The 17295-nt window shown below is 37.5% G+C and overlaps 1 protein-coding gene and 1 long non-coding RNA gene across 3 annotated transcripts in view; one reads left to right on the top strand and one right to left on the bottom strand.

Moving 5' to 3' along the window:
* The window catches only part of NLK (nemo like kinase), a 170457-nt gene that overhangs the window by 126946 nt on the left and 26216 nt on the right, over nucleotides 1-17295 (top strand). For both annotated transcript variants that reach the window (XM_008997218.5, XM_002748265.7), the window contains exons 4-6: nucleotides 7361-7467; nucleotides 9667-9752; nucleotides 14979-15188. In XM_008997218.5, the coding sequence (XP_008995466.3) occupies nucleotides 7361-7467; nucleotides 9667-9752; nucleotides 14979-15188 (403 nt within the window). The remainder of the gene's footprint in view (nucleotides 1-7360; nucleotides 7468-9666; nucleotides 9753-14978; nucleotides 15189-17295) is intronic.
* LOC103793208 (uncharacterized) overlaps nucleotides 1-17295 on the bottom strand; it is a 39250-nt gene that overhangs the window by 13364 nt on the left and 8591 nt on the right. Inside the window, exon 4 of the long non-coding RNA XR_004743406.3 lies at nucleotides 231-267. This is a non-coding gene — a long non-coding RNA (uncharacterized LOC103793208). The remainder of the gene's footprint in view (nucleotides 1-230; nucleotides 268-17295) is intronic.

Below are 17295 nucleotides of genomic sequence, written 5' to 3'. Positions count from 1 at the left end.
CTATAACAAAATACCAAAAATTGGTGGTTTATAAACAATACTAATTTATTCTCACAGTTCTAGAGGCTGAGAAGTCCAAAATCAAGTTGCTGGCAGATTTGGTATCTTCCATGGGCCCATTTCCTAGTTAACAGTCTAAGACTGCTGTGGAAAGGACTAACAAACTCCATTAGGCCTCTTTTATAGAGAGGCTCTGCTCTCATGACCTAATTACCTCCCAGAAGTCTCACCTCTTGATCACATCTTCTTGGGGGTTAGCATTTCAACCTGTGAATTTTGGAAGAGACACAGATATTCAGAACATAACAAAACACTTAATACAGGGGTGGCAACTGTGAAATTCTTGTTTTTGTTGTTGGGTTTTTTTCTGTGTAATGTTTCTTTGTTTCCTCTTCCTTGAAAATTCTGGAACCAGTGCAGCTCAGGAATATTGGGACTTCTGATCAAGACTTAAAGGTGCAAATAGCAGTTTTTTATATCACTATCCAATGATTTCCTAGTGGAAAAGAAAGTTTCAATATATACTAGACGGTTAATATCTTTTAAGATGAGAAGCAGTATTACAAATAAAAATTATCACCACAGTAGAAAATAGAGCAAAGGACAGGAACAATTTGCTCTCACTCTTGGTTTTCCTTTTTTCTATCTCTCCTGGTCACACATACGTGTGGCCAATAAACATGTAAAGAGTTTTCAACCTGAAAACACAGTGGATAGAACACAGATCTTTACTACCGTTCTTTCCTGTAGTCCCCTTAAATTTCACTAAAGGGTTAAAAATTCAGACTAGAAAAGGCAGACATGTACAGTGGCAGTAATGAGAACCCAGAAACAGGTTGGTTTTTGCTACAGAATGTCACAGAGCCTCAGGAATTGGAGGCATCAAGTGTCTCAGGAAGTGGGGGTACAGGTGGGCCTAAACATTGGATTGGCTGCAAGCCTGTTTAAGTAGTAGTATGATGCTCAGATCTTCTTCCCCAACCCCGATGGAGACTAAAAGTTTATTCCTTGGACAGTATGCTGAGCTATGGTATCCCTGGCTCCTAACCCCACTAACACAGAATTCTGGCAGCCTCACCTGTTTGGCCCAAGAAGGAATATTGGAGGACTCTCTGAATAAATGAATTAACCCAAGAAGGGAGGATCTATACATAATTTAGGGTTCGTCATTAAACAATACCTTAAAGCTCTAAGCACTCCCACAGAGCTACATTATAGTGAAACAATACTGTAAACATCCAGTGGCAGATGACTTAACTCCTGACATACTACATAAAATGGAGTACTATTTAAGCATTTAAAATGATGTAAAAGAATATGTAATACCATAGAAAGAGTTTACAGTATTTTAAAACTTTTAAAAATATACATAATATTCTCAGATACACATATACAATTCTAGGTATAGAATGTTTATCTCGAGGTTATTTAAAATAGTAAAAAGTAAGCCAGTCTCAGTGGCTCATGCCTGTAATTTCAGAATTTTGGGAGTCCAAGGTGGGTGGATCACTTGAGGTCAGGAGTTCAAGACCATCCTGACCATATGATAAAACTCTGTCTCTACTAAAAATACGAAAATTAGCCAGGCGTGGTGTTATGTGCCTGTAGTCCTAGCTACTCAGGAGGCTGAGGCATGGGAATCACTTGAACCTGGGAGACGGAGGTTGCAGTGAGCTGAGATCACGCCACTGCACTCCAGCCTGGGTGACAGAGTAAGACTCCGTCTCAAAAAATAAAATTAGAAATAGATTTTTAACAATGATTGCTTGGTTAAATGAATGATAATACATCCACATATTAAAACACTATGCCGTCATTAAAATTCTGCATTATTAGACCATTAAATGAAAGGATTCCCTTGCTTGCTTTGTATTTAGATTGTTATATTTTATAAAAAGAAGAGACAACAAAACAACAATGTATATAATACCAGTTTTATTTTAAATATACATTTATGTAGCCATCCACATTATTTTCATCAAAATGTTATAAATTCATCCTAAGAGGTAGAATTCTGGATATTTTTAATGTTCTTGCACTTTTTTTTTGTATTTTCCATTTTCTACAGTGAAGTTTAAGAAAACTGGGCCGGGTGCTGTGGCTCAAGCCTGTAATCCCAGCACTTTGGGAGGCCGAGGCAGGTGGATCACGAGGTCAAGAGATCGAGACCATCCTGGTCAACATGGTGAAACCCCGTCTCTACTAAAAATACAAAAAATTAGCTGGGCATGGTGTCGTGTGCCTGTAATCCCAGCTACTCAGGAGGTTGAGGCAGGAGAATTGCCTGAACCCAGGAGGCGGAGGTTGCAGTGAGCCGAGATCGCGCCATTGCACTCCAGCCTGGGTAACAAGTGAAACTCCATCTCAAAAAAAGAAAGAAAACTATTATGGAAATTTTCAAAATATACAAAAATATATGAAAATATAAGAGGCAGTAGTATACAAATATATAACTTATCTACCTCCTGCTCGGCTTTAACAATATGAATTTTGCCAATCTCATTTCCTCTGTTCCTTTTTATTGGAAAAGGAGGGCTGGATTATTTTAAAGCAGATAACCAAACATCACATTATTCCACCTACAAATACTTAAATATTAATTTCTAACAGATAAGTACCTTAAAAACCATTATGCCATTATCACACCTAATAAAATTAGCTTATTCCTTAATATCTTTTCTCTGATTGCCTCGAGTCACTTTTTGAATAAGGATCTAAACAAAATTCACACGTATATATGGTTATGTCTCTTGTGTCTCTTATCCCAAACATTCCTGCCTGCCCTTCACCTAGACACATACAGACCCTTTTTGTGGGAGGAAGGAAGGAGATGGTCATTGATTTTTTTCAAGAAATCTTTCCTGAAGAATGATCTGCATTGTGTGTTTAGCAGATTGCTTCATCATAGTGTCTTGTTTTATAATTCCACATATTTCTAGTTAACTGGTAATTAGAACTAGAGGACTGATAAATTCAAATTAAGTTTTGGGGAGCATGAATACCTAGGCAGTGGTGTGAATATCACAAACATAATAATATTCTTGTTCCACATTAAATTATGCTTAAAGTTGAGTTGTGGATTGAAGTGATGTCAATCTCATACTAATCCTTTTCAAGTTGTTTTACTGATGTTTTTTTTATAATTCTATAATTATTTCTGCATTTATTAGTTGAAATTCTTCTATAAAGAACACAGTGAACATTTAGTATATTTTGTGATCGTTGTGGGGTTTTATTTTTGAGACAGGGTCTCACTCTGTCACCCAGGCTGGAGTGCAGTGATGAGATCAGGGCTCACTGCAACCCCTGCCTCCTAGGCTCAAGAGAGCCTCCCACCTTAGCCTTCTGAGCAGCTGGTACTGCAGGCACATGCCACAATGCTCAACTATTTCTTTAAAAAAAATTTTTTTTAGACAAACTCTTGCTCTGTCACCTAGGCTAGAGTGCAGTGGCATAATCTCGGCTCACTGCAACCACTACCTCCTGGGTTCAAGTGATTCTCCGGCCTCAGCCTCCTGAGTAACTGGGACTACAGGTGCACACCACGATGCCCAGCTAGTTTTTGTATTTTTAGTAGAGGTGGAGTTTCACCATGTTGGCCAGGCTGGTCTCAAACTCCTGACCTCACCTGCCTAGGCCTCCCAAAGTGCTGGGATTACAGGTGTGAGCCACCACGCCTGGCCTATTTCTTAAACTTTTTATAGAGATGAGATTTCTCCATGTTGCCCAGGCTGGTCTTGAACTCCTGGACTCAAGCAATCCACCCATCTGGGCCTCCCAAATTGCTGGAATTATAGGTGTGAGCCACCACACCGGGCCTATTTTATTGTAGTTTTTAAAAATGTTACTTAAAAAAAAAAGGAATAAGAAAAGATAAATCCAAAATTGCATTGAACCATTGAAGCAATTTTAGACATGATCAGATCTAAAAGCTTCACTAGTATGTAACCATAGGCAGGCTATTTGTCTTCTGTTAACATCAATTTCTTTATCTAAATTTTAGGTATCACTACATACCTTATAGGTTTACCATGAAAATTAGATAAGATTATATATTTAAAATACTTAGTAGAGTACCTAGTAGGTGCTCTATATACATTCATTTATCAAATACTTATAGGTAACTACTATGTGCAGACACTATTCTAAGAGTCTGGGATAGATTTGTGAACAAAGCAGACAAAGCTTGCCTTTATGGAGCAAGCTTGGCAATACAGACAGAATGAACATAAGGAAATTATAAGCTAATAAGTATGAAGGGAAGAAGAAAAAGTAGAGCTATGCAAGGGGATGGCAATTGGATAGGGAGGGCAGGTTTTGTTACACAAATCTAGATGGTATACCTATTACACACCTAAGCTGTATGGTATAACCTATTGCACCTAGGCTATAAACCTATACAACATGTTACCATACTGAATACTTGAGGCAGTTTTAACACAATAATAAGTATTTGTATATCTAAACGTATCTGAACATAGAAAAGGTCCAATAAAAATACAATAGAAAAGATAAAAATGGCACACCACGAATGGTATACGTACCACGAATGGAGCTCGCAGGACTGGAAATTGCTCTGGGTGTGTCAGTGAGTGGTGAGTGAATTTGAAAGCCTAGAACATTACTGTGTATTACTATAGACTTTATAAACTCTGTACTCTTAAGGTACACTAAGTTTGTTTTTTTCTGCCCCCTTCCTCAGTTTCTTTTTTAATGTTTCTTAAATATAAATTAACCCTAGCTTACTGTAACTTTTTTATTTTGTTAAATATTTTACTCTTTTGTAATAACACTTAGCTGAAAACACAAGCACACTGTACAACTGTACAAAAATATTTTTTCTTCTTATTTATTCTCACTCTGTTGCCTAGGGTGGAGTGCAGTAGTGCAATCATGGCTCACTACAACCTTGACTTCCCAGGGTCAAGTAATCCTTCCACCTCAGCCTCCTCAGTAACTGCTGGGACTACAGGCACAAGCCACAACACCTGGCTAAATTTTTTGTGGAGTTGAGGTCTGAGTTGCTTTTTTACTTTTTCAAATAAGACACAAACATATATATTAGCTTAAGCCTACACAGGATTAGTCCCCAAGACATCCCTAAGCAATACAATAGGAATTTTCAGCACCATTACAATCTGTGGGACCACCTTTATACATGTGGTCCATCATTGACCAAACATTATTATGCAACACCTGACTGCAGTGTCAGAGTGGTTAAGGTAGGCCTCATTTGAAAGATAAAATTTGAGCAAAACCACAGAGGAGGTGAAAAAGAGTTCACCAAATAAATGTCAGGAAGTACAGTCCATGCAGAGGGAATAGCTAAGGCCTAAGATTGAAGTGTATCTAACATGTTCAGAGAATATCCAGGAAGAAAGCGATAGAAGAGGTCGGAGAAATCAGAAGGCCAAATGATTTATGGCCTCTGAGACCATTTTAAGGACTTTGGCTTTTACTCGTAAATGAAATGGAAAGCTTTGCAAAAAAGTGACAAAATTTGTCCTTCATCCTATAAGATCATTCTGTGAAATGCATCTAGTTTTGGATGAATTGATGAATGGAAAGACCAATGGGTAGGTATGTGACAAAGCAAATATGGCAAAATGGTCAGTGTAGATTCTCGGTGGTAAATGTATATATGGGTTGTCTCTGTGTAATTTTCCATGTTTGAAAATTTTTATAGGAAAAAGTTAAATAAAAACTATTAAGAAAAACTATAACCCTGATGTCATTATTTCACTCTTCTTCATTTTATAGAATCATTTTAACATGTCACTGAAAACTGTCCTGTAAATGAATCCCACATGCCAAATATTATTTTTCATTAGCTTTCATTACAAAGCAGAATATATTTCTTTGGAAAGAATCTGGATGATAAAACAACCTTAAAAATTGTATTTTCTACATAATAAAGTAAATGTCAGTATATAGGCGAAATAAAAATATAATAATGGAAAGATTTATCCTGGCTGCTATGTTTTAGAAATCTAGTAGTCCTGGGCCAGAGTGGTAACAGTGGATATAAGAAGTGGCCTTAATTCTGGCTAAATTTTGAAGATTTTTCTAATGAATTGGAGGTATGGTGAAAGAGAGAGGGAGAATCAGGGGTAACTCCTTGATGTGGTTTGTAGCACAAGCAACTTCCCAGAAAAAGGGTTTGCTATGGGAAAGCCTATAGCTAAAAAGTGGTAGAAGAAAGATTGGAAATACAGTTTTTGACTTATTTGAAATGTCAATTAGGCATCCAGGGGAAATGATAAGTAGTAGGCAGTTTGATATATAAGTTTGCACTTAAGGAAAGAAGATTAACTAGAGAGATAAATTTGGGAGTCATCAGCATGGTTGTTGTTTAAAGGCATGGGACTAGATCCGAATATCCAGGAGTGTGGATAGGGAAGAGGACAGGACCAGCAGCTGTGGGGCATTTCAACATACAGTGGTTGAAGGAAAAAGGAGACTAAAGCAATTCAGAAAAAAGAGGGAGTTTTCAATTGTTTGTGTCAAAGGCTATCATTATCAGTTCTCCTTCCTGTTCTCAAGTTGTCCCCTTTCCTACTTGTTTTTGCTAAAACATTAAATTAGAAATTGCCTTAAGAAAACTTAATAAATTATAAGATTATCATACTTTTGATTCCCTAATGTTTCTAACACTCATGTGCTTCACAAGAGTCTTGTGAATTCCATATCTCTACGGCTCCCCAAGCTCCAGCCTTTAATCACCTGTCATGTGTCCATTGAACAAAACCCTAAACATACAAGAGTACAATGCATAAGAAGCTTGAAATCTAGTGGTGGTAGTGTTGGTGGGAGTGTTTCATAAATATATAAAAAGTTAAATAATAAAAGAACTAAGTTATTAAGATTGTGGAGAGAATTAACCATTTTACATCTGTTTAGGAATACCATACTTTATAATGTAACAAGCCATGGTCCTCGGATAGGTGGTGATCTTTTCCATTGGTGTCATGGTGGCCTAAAATGAGATCACCCTTTTGTTTGGATTCAAAGAACATTCCTCTAACATGTCTAAGTAGAGCTAAAAACTGTTTGGTCTTCTTACTCTTCCTGGCCTTGCTGTTATTTAAAATGTTTACCTTTGGTTTTCTCTTTTATAATGCTGATTGTAAGGAAATCATTTGGTCATTTACTTATGCTGACTTTTAAACATGTAAGTTATTTTAATTTTAGTAGTGTTTTATCTTGTAAGGGCTAGAATTCTCACCTGTCATGCTGTCTAGAAGCTTTCTTTCCCTACTTTTCCAGCCTTGAGAATGGAAGTTATTTTTTAGATGTGGTCACCATTTTGAGGGGGTAGGGAACTGAATTCGCTGAACTCTCCTTAACTTAAAACTTCAAGATATGTTGTCACAGAATTGATGCAGAGTGACCTACATAAAATTATCGTCTCTCCTCAACCTCTCAGCTCAGATCATGTCAAAGTTTTTCTTTATCAAATTTTGCGAGGTAAGATTTTTTTATTAAAAAAAAAAAGGTGTTGTCACACTGTAAGTGAAATGTTTTGCTTCTCATTTAGACTTTAATCTGACCTTCCAAGGCTTTCTTCTCTAAAGACTTTTTTCTTTTGACCAATGTATATTTTATACTTTCTATATTTAAGGTAAAAGAAGAAGCTTTTGAGGATGGCCAAAAAGTTCTTGTTTTCTGTGATGAAAGAGAAAGCCCTGTCAAATTCATTAGGCAGTTGAGTAAGCTAATCTAAGTAAATAAGCAGGATGATTTGTTATGAGTTCACAAAACAGCCTTTAGTTTTCAACAGAATAGGAATATGTAGCATCAGATGACTAAAGTGAAAAGTGACTATAACCCCTGTGGATGATGTCCATCCTGCAAGCCAGCAGTAGGTGGGCCCGTCAAGTATTGGCTGGCCTACCTGAAGCCAACCCTACAGAAACAAAATGACCCTTAAAACCAAAGTAGATGCAGAAGACCAATACACGTAGCCAACTAAATAACTCTAGACTAGCTAAAGAGCACAGATGTGACAGAAAAAATTGGGGCCAATATTACTGACACTTCTTCTGGCTATCAAGTGTGTCTGTGAGAATTTTGCCATTACAAATAGAGAATTTCTTAAAGCCGGAAGAACTTTCTTACTTCCTCCCACACACAGAATTCATAGAATTAAGAGATTCTAAGGGCTGGGAGCCATGGCTCACGCCTCTAATCCCATCACTTTGGGAGGTCAAGGTGGGCGGATCACCTGAGGCTGGGAGTTTGATTGAGACTAACCTGACCAACATGGACAAACTCCATCTCTACTAAAAATACAAAATTAGCTGGGCGTGGTGGTGCATCCCAGCTACTAGAGAGGTGGAGTCAGGAGAATCAATCATTTGAACCCAGGAGGCAGAGGTTGCGGTGAGCCAAGATCATGCCGCTGTACTCTAGCCTGGGCAACAAGAGCGAAACCCTCTCTCTAAAAAAAAAAGATTATTTATAGAGATTGAAAAACATATGCCAAAAAGATGAAAACATATAAGCAGTATTAAAACTAAAAAGTTCGTCTCCAAGCCAGGCATGGTGGTTCACGCCTGTAATCCCAGCTCTTTGGGAGGCTAAGGCAGGCAGATCATCTGACGTCAGGAATTCGAGACCAGCCTGGACAACATGGCAAAACCCCATCTTTACTTTTAGAAAATACAAAAATTAGCTGGGCATGGTGGCGCATGCCTGTAGTCCCAGCTACTCGGAGATTCAAGTGAACCTGGGAGGTGGAGGCTGCAGTGAGCCGAGATTGTTACTGCACTGCAGCCTGGGTGATAGAGTGAAACTCCGTCACCAAAAAAAAAAGAAAAACAAAAGTTGACCTCCAATAGATTCGTTCGTATTCTGTGGTAGAGGAAAATGGGGAAGATATGTCTCTTTTTATACTTTTGAAAAATGTAATTTGCTACATTTTATCCAAAAAAGACTCAGCCCATTCGTCGGATATGGTGGTACATGCCCAGGTGGGAGCATGGCTTGAGCCAGGAAGGTCAAGGCTTCAGTGAGTTGTGATCATACTACCACACTTCTGCCTAGGTTGCAGAATGAGATCCTGTCTCAAAAAAAGGAAAAAAAAGAAAAGAGCACACATAAAAAGGACTCAACCTTGAGGCTGGGACCTTTAGCAGTACTGAATGAAGGTACTGGTCTTCTAAGATGTCAGAAATCTTACAGTAAAGAGGTCCATTACCCTCTTGATTTTCAGTGGTAAAGACTACTACTGACGGTGTGGGCAAGTTCCTGAATTTTGTCATATCAGTGAAACCTCTGTCCTGGGAGAGGCTCCCTGTGGGTTAATGGAAAATGTTTTGTTGGAGCAGGCTCAGAGTTGCAGGTTAAGAGTATCAATAGCAGCACTCCACACTCACTAGCAATCTAAGGTCTTAAGTGCCTAAGAAGCTTATCTGTATTTAAACCTATATAATTGTTTAAATTATAGATTTTGTCGCTAGACTTTGCAAACCTTTGGTGACATTTTATTTTACTGTAGCAAGATTATGGTATTTTGAGGTGGGACTGGCTTTTAATAATGTTCATCATGCAGTTGTTTAGGGAACAATTTTAAATCCTCTACTGTTTCCTTCCAAGGTTTTTTCTAACTTATTAGTTGAATACAAGGTATTAAATATCTGCAATTAAATTTGTTTGTTATTTCAGGTTTGAAATATCTCCATTCAGCTGGCATTTTACATCGAGACATTAAGCCAGGGAATCTCCTTGTGAACAGCAACTGTGTTCTAAAGGTAGCTTTTCAGTTTATTTAAATATCTGGGAAAAATCAGAATGTCAAGGCAGGCTTAAGAACAACATATTTCTTGTGAAAGAAATAGGTTCATTTTCATTACTTTACCAAAAGTTAAAGAACCCAGTTTTCTCCATATCACTACTCATAGCCATAGTAATAATTTGTAGTCCTGCCTCATGTTCTTTTCAGATATTTTGCATACGTTTTAGAAACAATGAAATTGGAATTACAGTGTAACTAGAAAGAATAGAGAAGGTGACTTCTTTACAGATTGCTCCATTATTAAAAGAAGTACATATCAGAAGAAATATTATTAGAACATCAAGCATCTGTTTATATAAGAGAATGAAATGTAGCTTTTAGGAAGACCATCTACGTTTTTACATAGCTAACATTTCTATATGCTGTTTGACCAAGGTAGCAAAGTGAGAAGTAGAAACATATTTAAAAGTCATAATGCTGGTGTGACACAATGGCTCATGCCTGTAATCCCAGCATTTGGGGAGGCTGAGGCAGGCAGATCACTTGAGCCCCAGAGTTCAAGAGCAGCCTGGGCAAAATGGCAAAAGCCCATCTCAATAAAAAAAATACAAAAAAATTAGCCAGGTATTATAGTTGTGCATGCCTGTAGTCCCAGCTACTCAGAAGGCTGAGACAGGAAGATCGCCTGAGCCCAGAGCGTCAAGGCTTCAGTGAGCTACGATCGCACCAGTGCGCTCCAGCCTAGTTGACAGAGTGAGACTCCCGTCTCTAGAAAAGAAAAAAAAAAGTGAAAATGCCAAGCCAGAAAAGGGTAATATGGGGCCGGGCGTGGTGGCTCACGCCTGTAATCCCAGCACTTTCGGAGGCTAAGGTGGGCAGATCACCTGAAGTCAGGAGTTCGGGACCAGCCTGACCAATATGGTGAAACCCCATCTTAAAAAAAAGAAAAAAGAAAAGGGTAATATGTACCTATCCACTGTATTTTTATAATGTATAGTAGCCAATTCTTAATTATTTTTCTGAAGAGGAATTGATTACAGAATTATATTTAGTAGTTCCAAAATCTCAAGTCATCAATTTCAGTTTTACTTCTCTCCCTGGTACAGCCATTGTCTTTCATTTAAACATGGATTTGCAAATAGCAAAGTCCACGTATTTGTATATCCCTACCTCTAATACAGATATATATTGACAGAACTCTTGAATAGAAAGAGGGCTACTATATTTTTCCATATCATAGAAATTGGAAATAAGGGCCTTTAACTGCTCTACTTGAAAAGAAAAATAAGTTTTTGGGTTTTTTTTTTGAGACGGAGTTTTGCTCTTGTTACCCAGGCTGGAGTGCAATGGCGCGATCTTGGCTCACCGCAACCTCCGCCTCCTGGGTTCAGGTGATTCTCCTGCCTCGGCTTCCTGAGTAGCTGGGATTACAGGCACGTGCCACCATGCCCAGCTAATTTTTTGTATTTTTAGTAGAGATGGGGTTTCACCATGTTGACCAGGATGGTCTCGATCTCTTGACCTCGTGATCCACCCGCCTCGGTCTCCCAAAGTGCTGGATTATACAGACTTGAGCCACCACGCCCGGCCCTTATGAAAAATAAGTTTTTAAAATGTTACCTACTTTAAAAGTAATCAAGACTATCATTATTACTTAGGTTGCTGGAGGTTAAACTAAGCCATAAAACCAAGTGTATAAATAAAATTCATTTTTTATTTTAAATGATTTCTCTGAACTGTAGGCCAGTTCTTTTGAAAAGCTGGTGGATTACACTGCTTATGAATGAAAATTCTCCCTTCAAGAGCCCTCACCTTTATTTTAACTGTAGAACGATAAAAACCAATTTGTCATATTTTCCCTGAGAGTAGCTGATGTTGTATTTTCAGTTCTTTGTTTTGCAGAGAAGTTAATTGCCCCCAAAACCAACTAAAGTATTCCTTCTATAGATTATTGAGTTGTTCCTGCTACCTTTTCAGTTTTTAAAGAGAACTTGCAACCTATTCTCATAATCATTTTTATTTTTAAAAAATTTTAAAACCTTATAGTTGGAAATTTTTTTGTCCTAATCAGTCTTATGGCAGTTGAAGCCAGTTTCTTCTAATTTTGGTTTTAATTTGGAAGACCTCACACAGGATTTTGTGCATGCTTATTGCCATTAACTGCTTGAAGTTAATTTTCCAAATTGCCTGTTACGGTTTTATAACCTCCAACTGTATGAATGGGCAACTAAAGGAAAATGTCGTTTATGAATACACAACACGCAAGTAATAACAAACAAATTTTGCGCCACTTCTTTGACTTATCTTAAGAGCCTACTTTTAAAAAGTCAGAATACAGTGCTAGGCTACAGACACTAGTTCTTTCTTCTCAAACATACAAATTCATTGAAGATCATTATAACAAAATATTTTTTAAAAATCAATATCTTTCCATATTGTGAATGTATTTTGTTTCCTATAAAGCACAAGATGGATAATTTTGTTGAATTTTTTTTAGTTATCTGATCATATAAGCTTCCTATTTTGGTCTGAGGGTTGTCTTCCAGATAAGCTAAAAATGGCAGAATCAGACTAATGTTTTTAATAAGGGATTTGCTTTATAAGAAAAGGCATTTTTTGTTGGATGGGTGGTTGGTTGGTTTTTTTCATACAAATAAGAGAAAAAAACTACATTTTTTTCTTTGGTTTGGTTTGGTTTTTAAAAATATCCTAAAGAGTCATGGCCAAGTAATAGAGTTTTTTAAATATTATATGTTATTTTGGCCAGGTACGGAAATTACACACCTGTAATTTCAGCACGGGGAGGCTGAGGTGGGCAGATCACTCAAGGCCAGGAATTCAAGACCAGCTGGCCAACATGGCAAAGCCCTGTCTCTACTAAAAATACAAAAATTAGCCAGGTGTGGTGGTGCGTGCATATAGTCCCAGCTACTCAGGAGGCTGAGGCTTGAGAATGGCTTGAACCTAGAAGACAGAAGTTGCAGTGAGCCGAGATCACGTCACTGTACTCCAGTCTGGGTGACAGAGCGAGACTGTCTCAAAAAAAAAAAATTATGTTATTTGAACAGGATTTGATGAACTTGGGCTTTTGTTGTCATTTTGTTACATGGTTTTCTATATGGCTTGGAAAATTTTCCTTTGTTCTTACGTTGTAAAGGTGGTGGCTTCATACTGGTTCGGTCCTACATGCACTTTTGAATTCACTTGATAAAACCAGATTCAAATCAGAAAGAGAGGATTGCCAAAAATTTGGGGGTAAATTTTGTTTTCTTTAGAATGGTAGTTTTCAGACCTTTTTTTTTAAGCTGCCAGAACTCTTTTTCAAATAAATTCTTATTTTGGGACTTCAATTTAGAAAACTGATTTAAAATCTTATTTTATCACTTGAAATATTGTGACTTGTAAAGTTCATCACCAAGAACACTGGAGCTTAGATGGCCATTACTATCTGATCTCATCCTCATTGATCCTAGTTTTTGTGTTTTAATTACCCAATATCAAGAAAATTTTAATTCCTAAAGATAAGCAGTAGTTGCTAGTGCTGGCACTGCTGCTGCTTATTAGCAGCTCACTTTGTAACCTCAGCATACTTTTCCGTTAAGCAGAAATGACAAGAAAAAATTTATTTCTAAGCTTGTATATAAGTTAACCAGTCTTTATTATTTGCTATATCTCCAGATTCTAACGTACCATCTGTGATATAACAAGTACTCACTTATATATTTATGGCATGAAGAAATGAATGAACCAGGAGCATTAGTATTCTATAGTGTACTACATTTTAACATATTTACGCATTTGAGTGTGAATTTGTATTTTAAATAGGTACATGTGAAGTTTGGATATAATATTTATGGAATGCCTAAAGTCAGAACTAGATTCAGCTGGACTCAGTTTGAAACCCATTGTTTTAAAGAAATATATATATATATATTTCATAAAGATGACAAACATAATCTCAGCTAAGGAGAGCTTCAAGATAAACCGCTTTATCTTATATCTTCCTCTATAAGCTGGTCTTGAAAATAGTTGGTTTTGTGGGCTTTTAAAAATTTTTTTAAAGACAGGGTCTCAATTTCCCTCTGTCTCCCAGGCTGGAGTACAGTGGCACAATAATAAATAGCCCACTGTAGCCTAAAACTCCTGGGCTCAACCAGTCCTCCCACCCCAGCCTCCAGAGTACCCAGGACTGCAAGTGCACACCACCATGCCCAGCTACTTTTTAAAAATTATTTGTAGAGTTTAGATCTTGCATTGTCCAGGCTGATCTTGAATTCCTGATGTCAAGCAGTCCTCTCACCTCAGCCTCCCAGTTTCTGGGATTACAGGCATGAGCCACTGTGCCTGGCCAACAGTTGGTTTCTAAATCAAACATAGAAGTATGCATTTGGCCAGGTGCGGTAGTTCATGCCTATAATCCCAGCACTTTGGAAGGCTGAGGCAGGCAGACTGCTTGAACCCAGTAGTTCAAGACCAGCCTGGGCAACATGGCATCTCTACAACAAACAAACAAACAACAACAAAAGAAAAAAAAAAAAACACAAAAAATTAGCTGGGCATAGGTAGTAGAAGCCTGTAGTCCCAACTGCTCAATAGGCTGAGGTGGGAGGATCACTTGAGCTCAGATCCATCATGCCACTGCACTTGAGCCAGGGAAACAAATAAAAAAACAAATAAAGTCGTTTACATTCGTCACAAAACAGACATGTTTTTATTGATAAAGATGAAAAGAGTATTTTTAAGAAAATGATTAAGTTTGAGACTTTTTCCCCCTCTTAACCAAGTAAACTAGATTGTATATTGACATAAATATACTATACCTGTATCATTAAAATGTTTCAAAGTGGCCAGGTGTGATAACTCACACTTGTAGTGTCAGCACTTTGGGAAGCTGATGGGAGACCAACGCAGGTGGATCGCCTGAGATCAGCCTGGCCAATACGGTGAAACCCGTCTCTACTAAATATACAAAAAAAAAAAAAAATAGCCAGGTATGGTGGCGGGAGCCTGCAGCCCAGCTATTCGGGAGGCTGAGGCAGGAGAATCTCTTGAACCCGGGAGGCAGAGGTTGTAGTGAGCCAAGATTGTACCACTGCACTCCAGCCAGCCTGGGCTACAGAGCAAGAGTCCCTCTCAAAAAAAAGGTGTTTCAAAGTTCAGTGCCCCATGAAGGTTTTGATGTTTTGTTTTACCCTTTCATTTGTATTTGCTTGACAATGTTTTGATTGCCTTTTCTATTTAGATTTGTGATTTTGGATTGGCCAGAGTGGAAGAATTAGATGAATCCCGTCATATGACTCAGGAAGTTGTTACTCAGTATTATCGGGCTCCGGAAATCCTGATGGGCAGCCGTCATTACAGCAATGCTATTGACATCTGGTCTGTCGGATGTATCTTTGCAGAACTACTAGGACGAAGAATATTGTTTCAGGCACAGAGTCCCATTCAGCAGGTATGATTTCAATTTAAGGCTTTAGTTTCAATTCTGTTACAGATTTGAAAGAAAAATCTATCTTGTACATTATACTGTCTAATTTGCTTTTAGAAAATTCAGGGGTTCACGTAAAATTCAGAAAGTTACAAAGCTGAAGATTACAAAGAGATTCATTTTGTAACTTCAAGCCTTTAGAGGGAGTGTTAACTTTATTTAGTTATTTATTATTTTATTTACTTTTTTGAGATGGAGTCTCACTCTGTTGCCCAAGCTAGAGTGCAGTGGTGCCATCTCAGCTTACTGCAACCTCCGCCTCCCGGGTTCAAGCAATTCTTCTGCCTCAGCCTCCTGAGTAGCTGGGATTACAGACACATGCCACCATGCCAGGCTGATTTTTTGTATTTTTAGTAGAAACGGAGTTTCACCATGTTAGCCAGGCTGGTCTGGAAATCCTGATCTCAAGTGATCCGCCCATCTCGGTCTCCCAAAGTGCTGGGATTACAGGCGTAAGCCACTGCAGCCTGTTGACTTTATCACATGCACTGATGTATAGCTGCAGGCTCTGTTGTAACAATTTGCATAGGTATAATCTTTAGTTGTTAGAAGGCCTCTCTTCCTTCTAAATGAATGGCTCTGACTTGAAAATGTCTCGATGACTTAATATACTTAAACTTTGTGCTTAGAATATAAATTTTTATTGTGTTGATTTCTTGAAATCTGAACATTTAGGAAAATTTCTGACCTTTATTATTGGACTAAAATATTTAAATATGACAGAGAACATCAGGAAATGATTAAAGTATAGCTTTAAAAAGCCATTCATGTTATTTTGTCTTTAAAGCTAATTCACTAATACACATATTTTCTTGGGATACTTATTAGGTATTTTTTATTTACAAATTTTAACAGTATTGCTTGCATGAAAATAATGTAGTAACCACGAGTTCAGGCTGTGAAATGAAATTGGTGGGTCCAAATCCTATCTATACCATTTAACTGTTAAATCTTAGGCAAGTTACTTAACCTTTTCTTTTTTTTTTTTTGTTCCTAAAACTGTTCTGAGGATTGTTGTACAATGAAGTAGGAAAGCTGAAAATGGGGTCTGGCACATAGTAAGCACTCTGTAAATGTTTGCAATTACAGTGGTGGTAGTGTGCTGGGACACTAGGGATACAGCAGTAAATAAGACAGTGTTCTTACCTTTGTGAAACTTTCACAAGACAAAAATAAGTATGCAAATAAATATCCCAAATAATGGCAAGTTCCATGAAGAAAAATGTAGCTAGGTTAGGGATAGAGAATGATGGGGGAGCAGAGCAGGCATTAAAGGATTCTCTGAGAAGATAACATTTCACCCACATGAAACGAGGCAGCAAGCTGGAGAATTGTTCCAAGAAGAGGGACAACCAGCATAACAACACCCCTGAGGCACGAATAAGCGTAGCATGTTCAAGGGTTGGCATGTAATGAAAGATGCTGGTAGGAGATGAGGTTAGAAAGAGAAAAAGAGCTTGGCCATGGTGACATGTTAAGGCCTTAAGATTTTATTCTAAGTGTGAGAGAAAACTTAAATGAAGGTTTTGACCAAAGGAATATTAAGATTTGATTTATGACATTTAAAAATATCACACCACTGTGTGTCTTTGTAAATAATTCATGCACTTAACCAGAGGTAGAATTTTCTGCTTTTTTTTTTAACAAAGAATTGTTACCTGATTTGTTAGAAACTATATCCACTTTAATCAACATTTAAATTTATTTCTATACATTCAGACTGTCTTTTTTGAAGTTTACATCTTAAAAATTGATTCTGATGTTAAAAAATCATGTACATATATGTAATCTAATGTTGGGTACTATTGACAGTATTCACTTTTCAATTTCTTTAGAAAGTGAAGTTTAACAGACTTAACCTATAAGACTATCATATCTGGACATAAGAAGCTGTCATAAAATGAATGTGACTACTACCTTGCATACAGAAAAGCTTAAGTAAAAAATAAGGAGGTATTCAAAGCCTATATATTGAACAAGAATCTTGAATTGCTGCTGCAAAGAATATGTGAGGGAAAGTGTGAAGCAACTGGACTGGAGTTCAGATACCTCCTTTTCTAGAGAAATACGT

Source organism: Callithrix jacchus, chromosome 5 (genome assembly GCF_049354715.1).
Source record: "Callithrix jacchus isolate 240 chromosome 5, calJac240_pri, whole genome shotgun sequence".
NCBI classification, from domain to species: domain Eukaryota; kingdom Metazoa; phylum Chordata; class Mammalia; order Primates; family Cebidae; genus Callithrix; species Callithrix jacchus.
The sequence above is the reverse complement of the archived record's forward strand: the minus strand, read 5'-3'. Positions and strand labels throughout refer to the sequence as shown.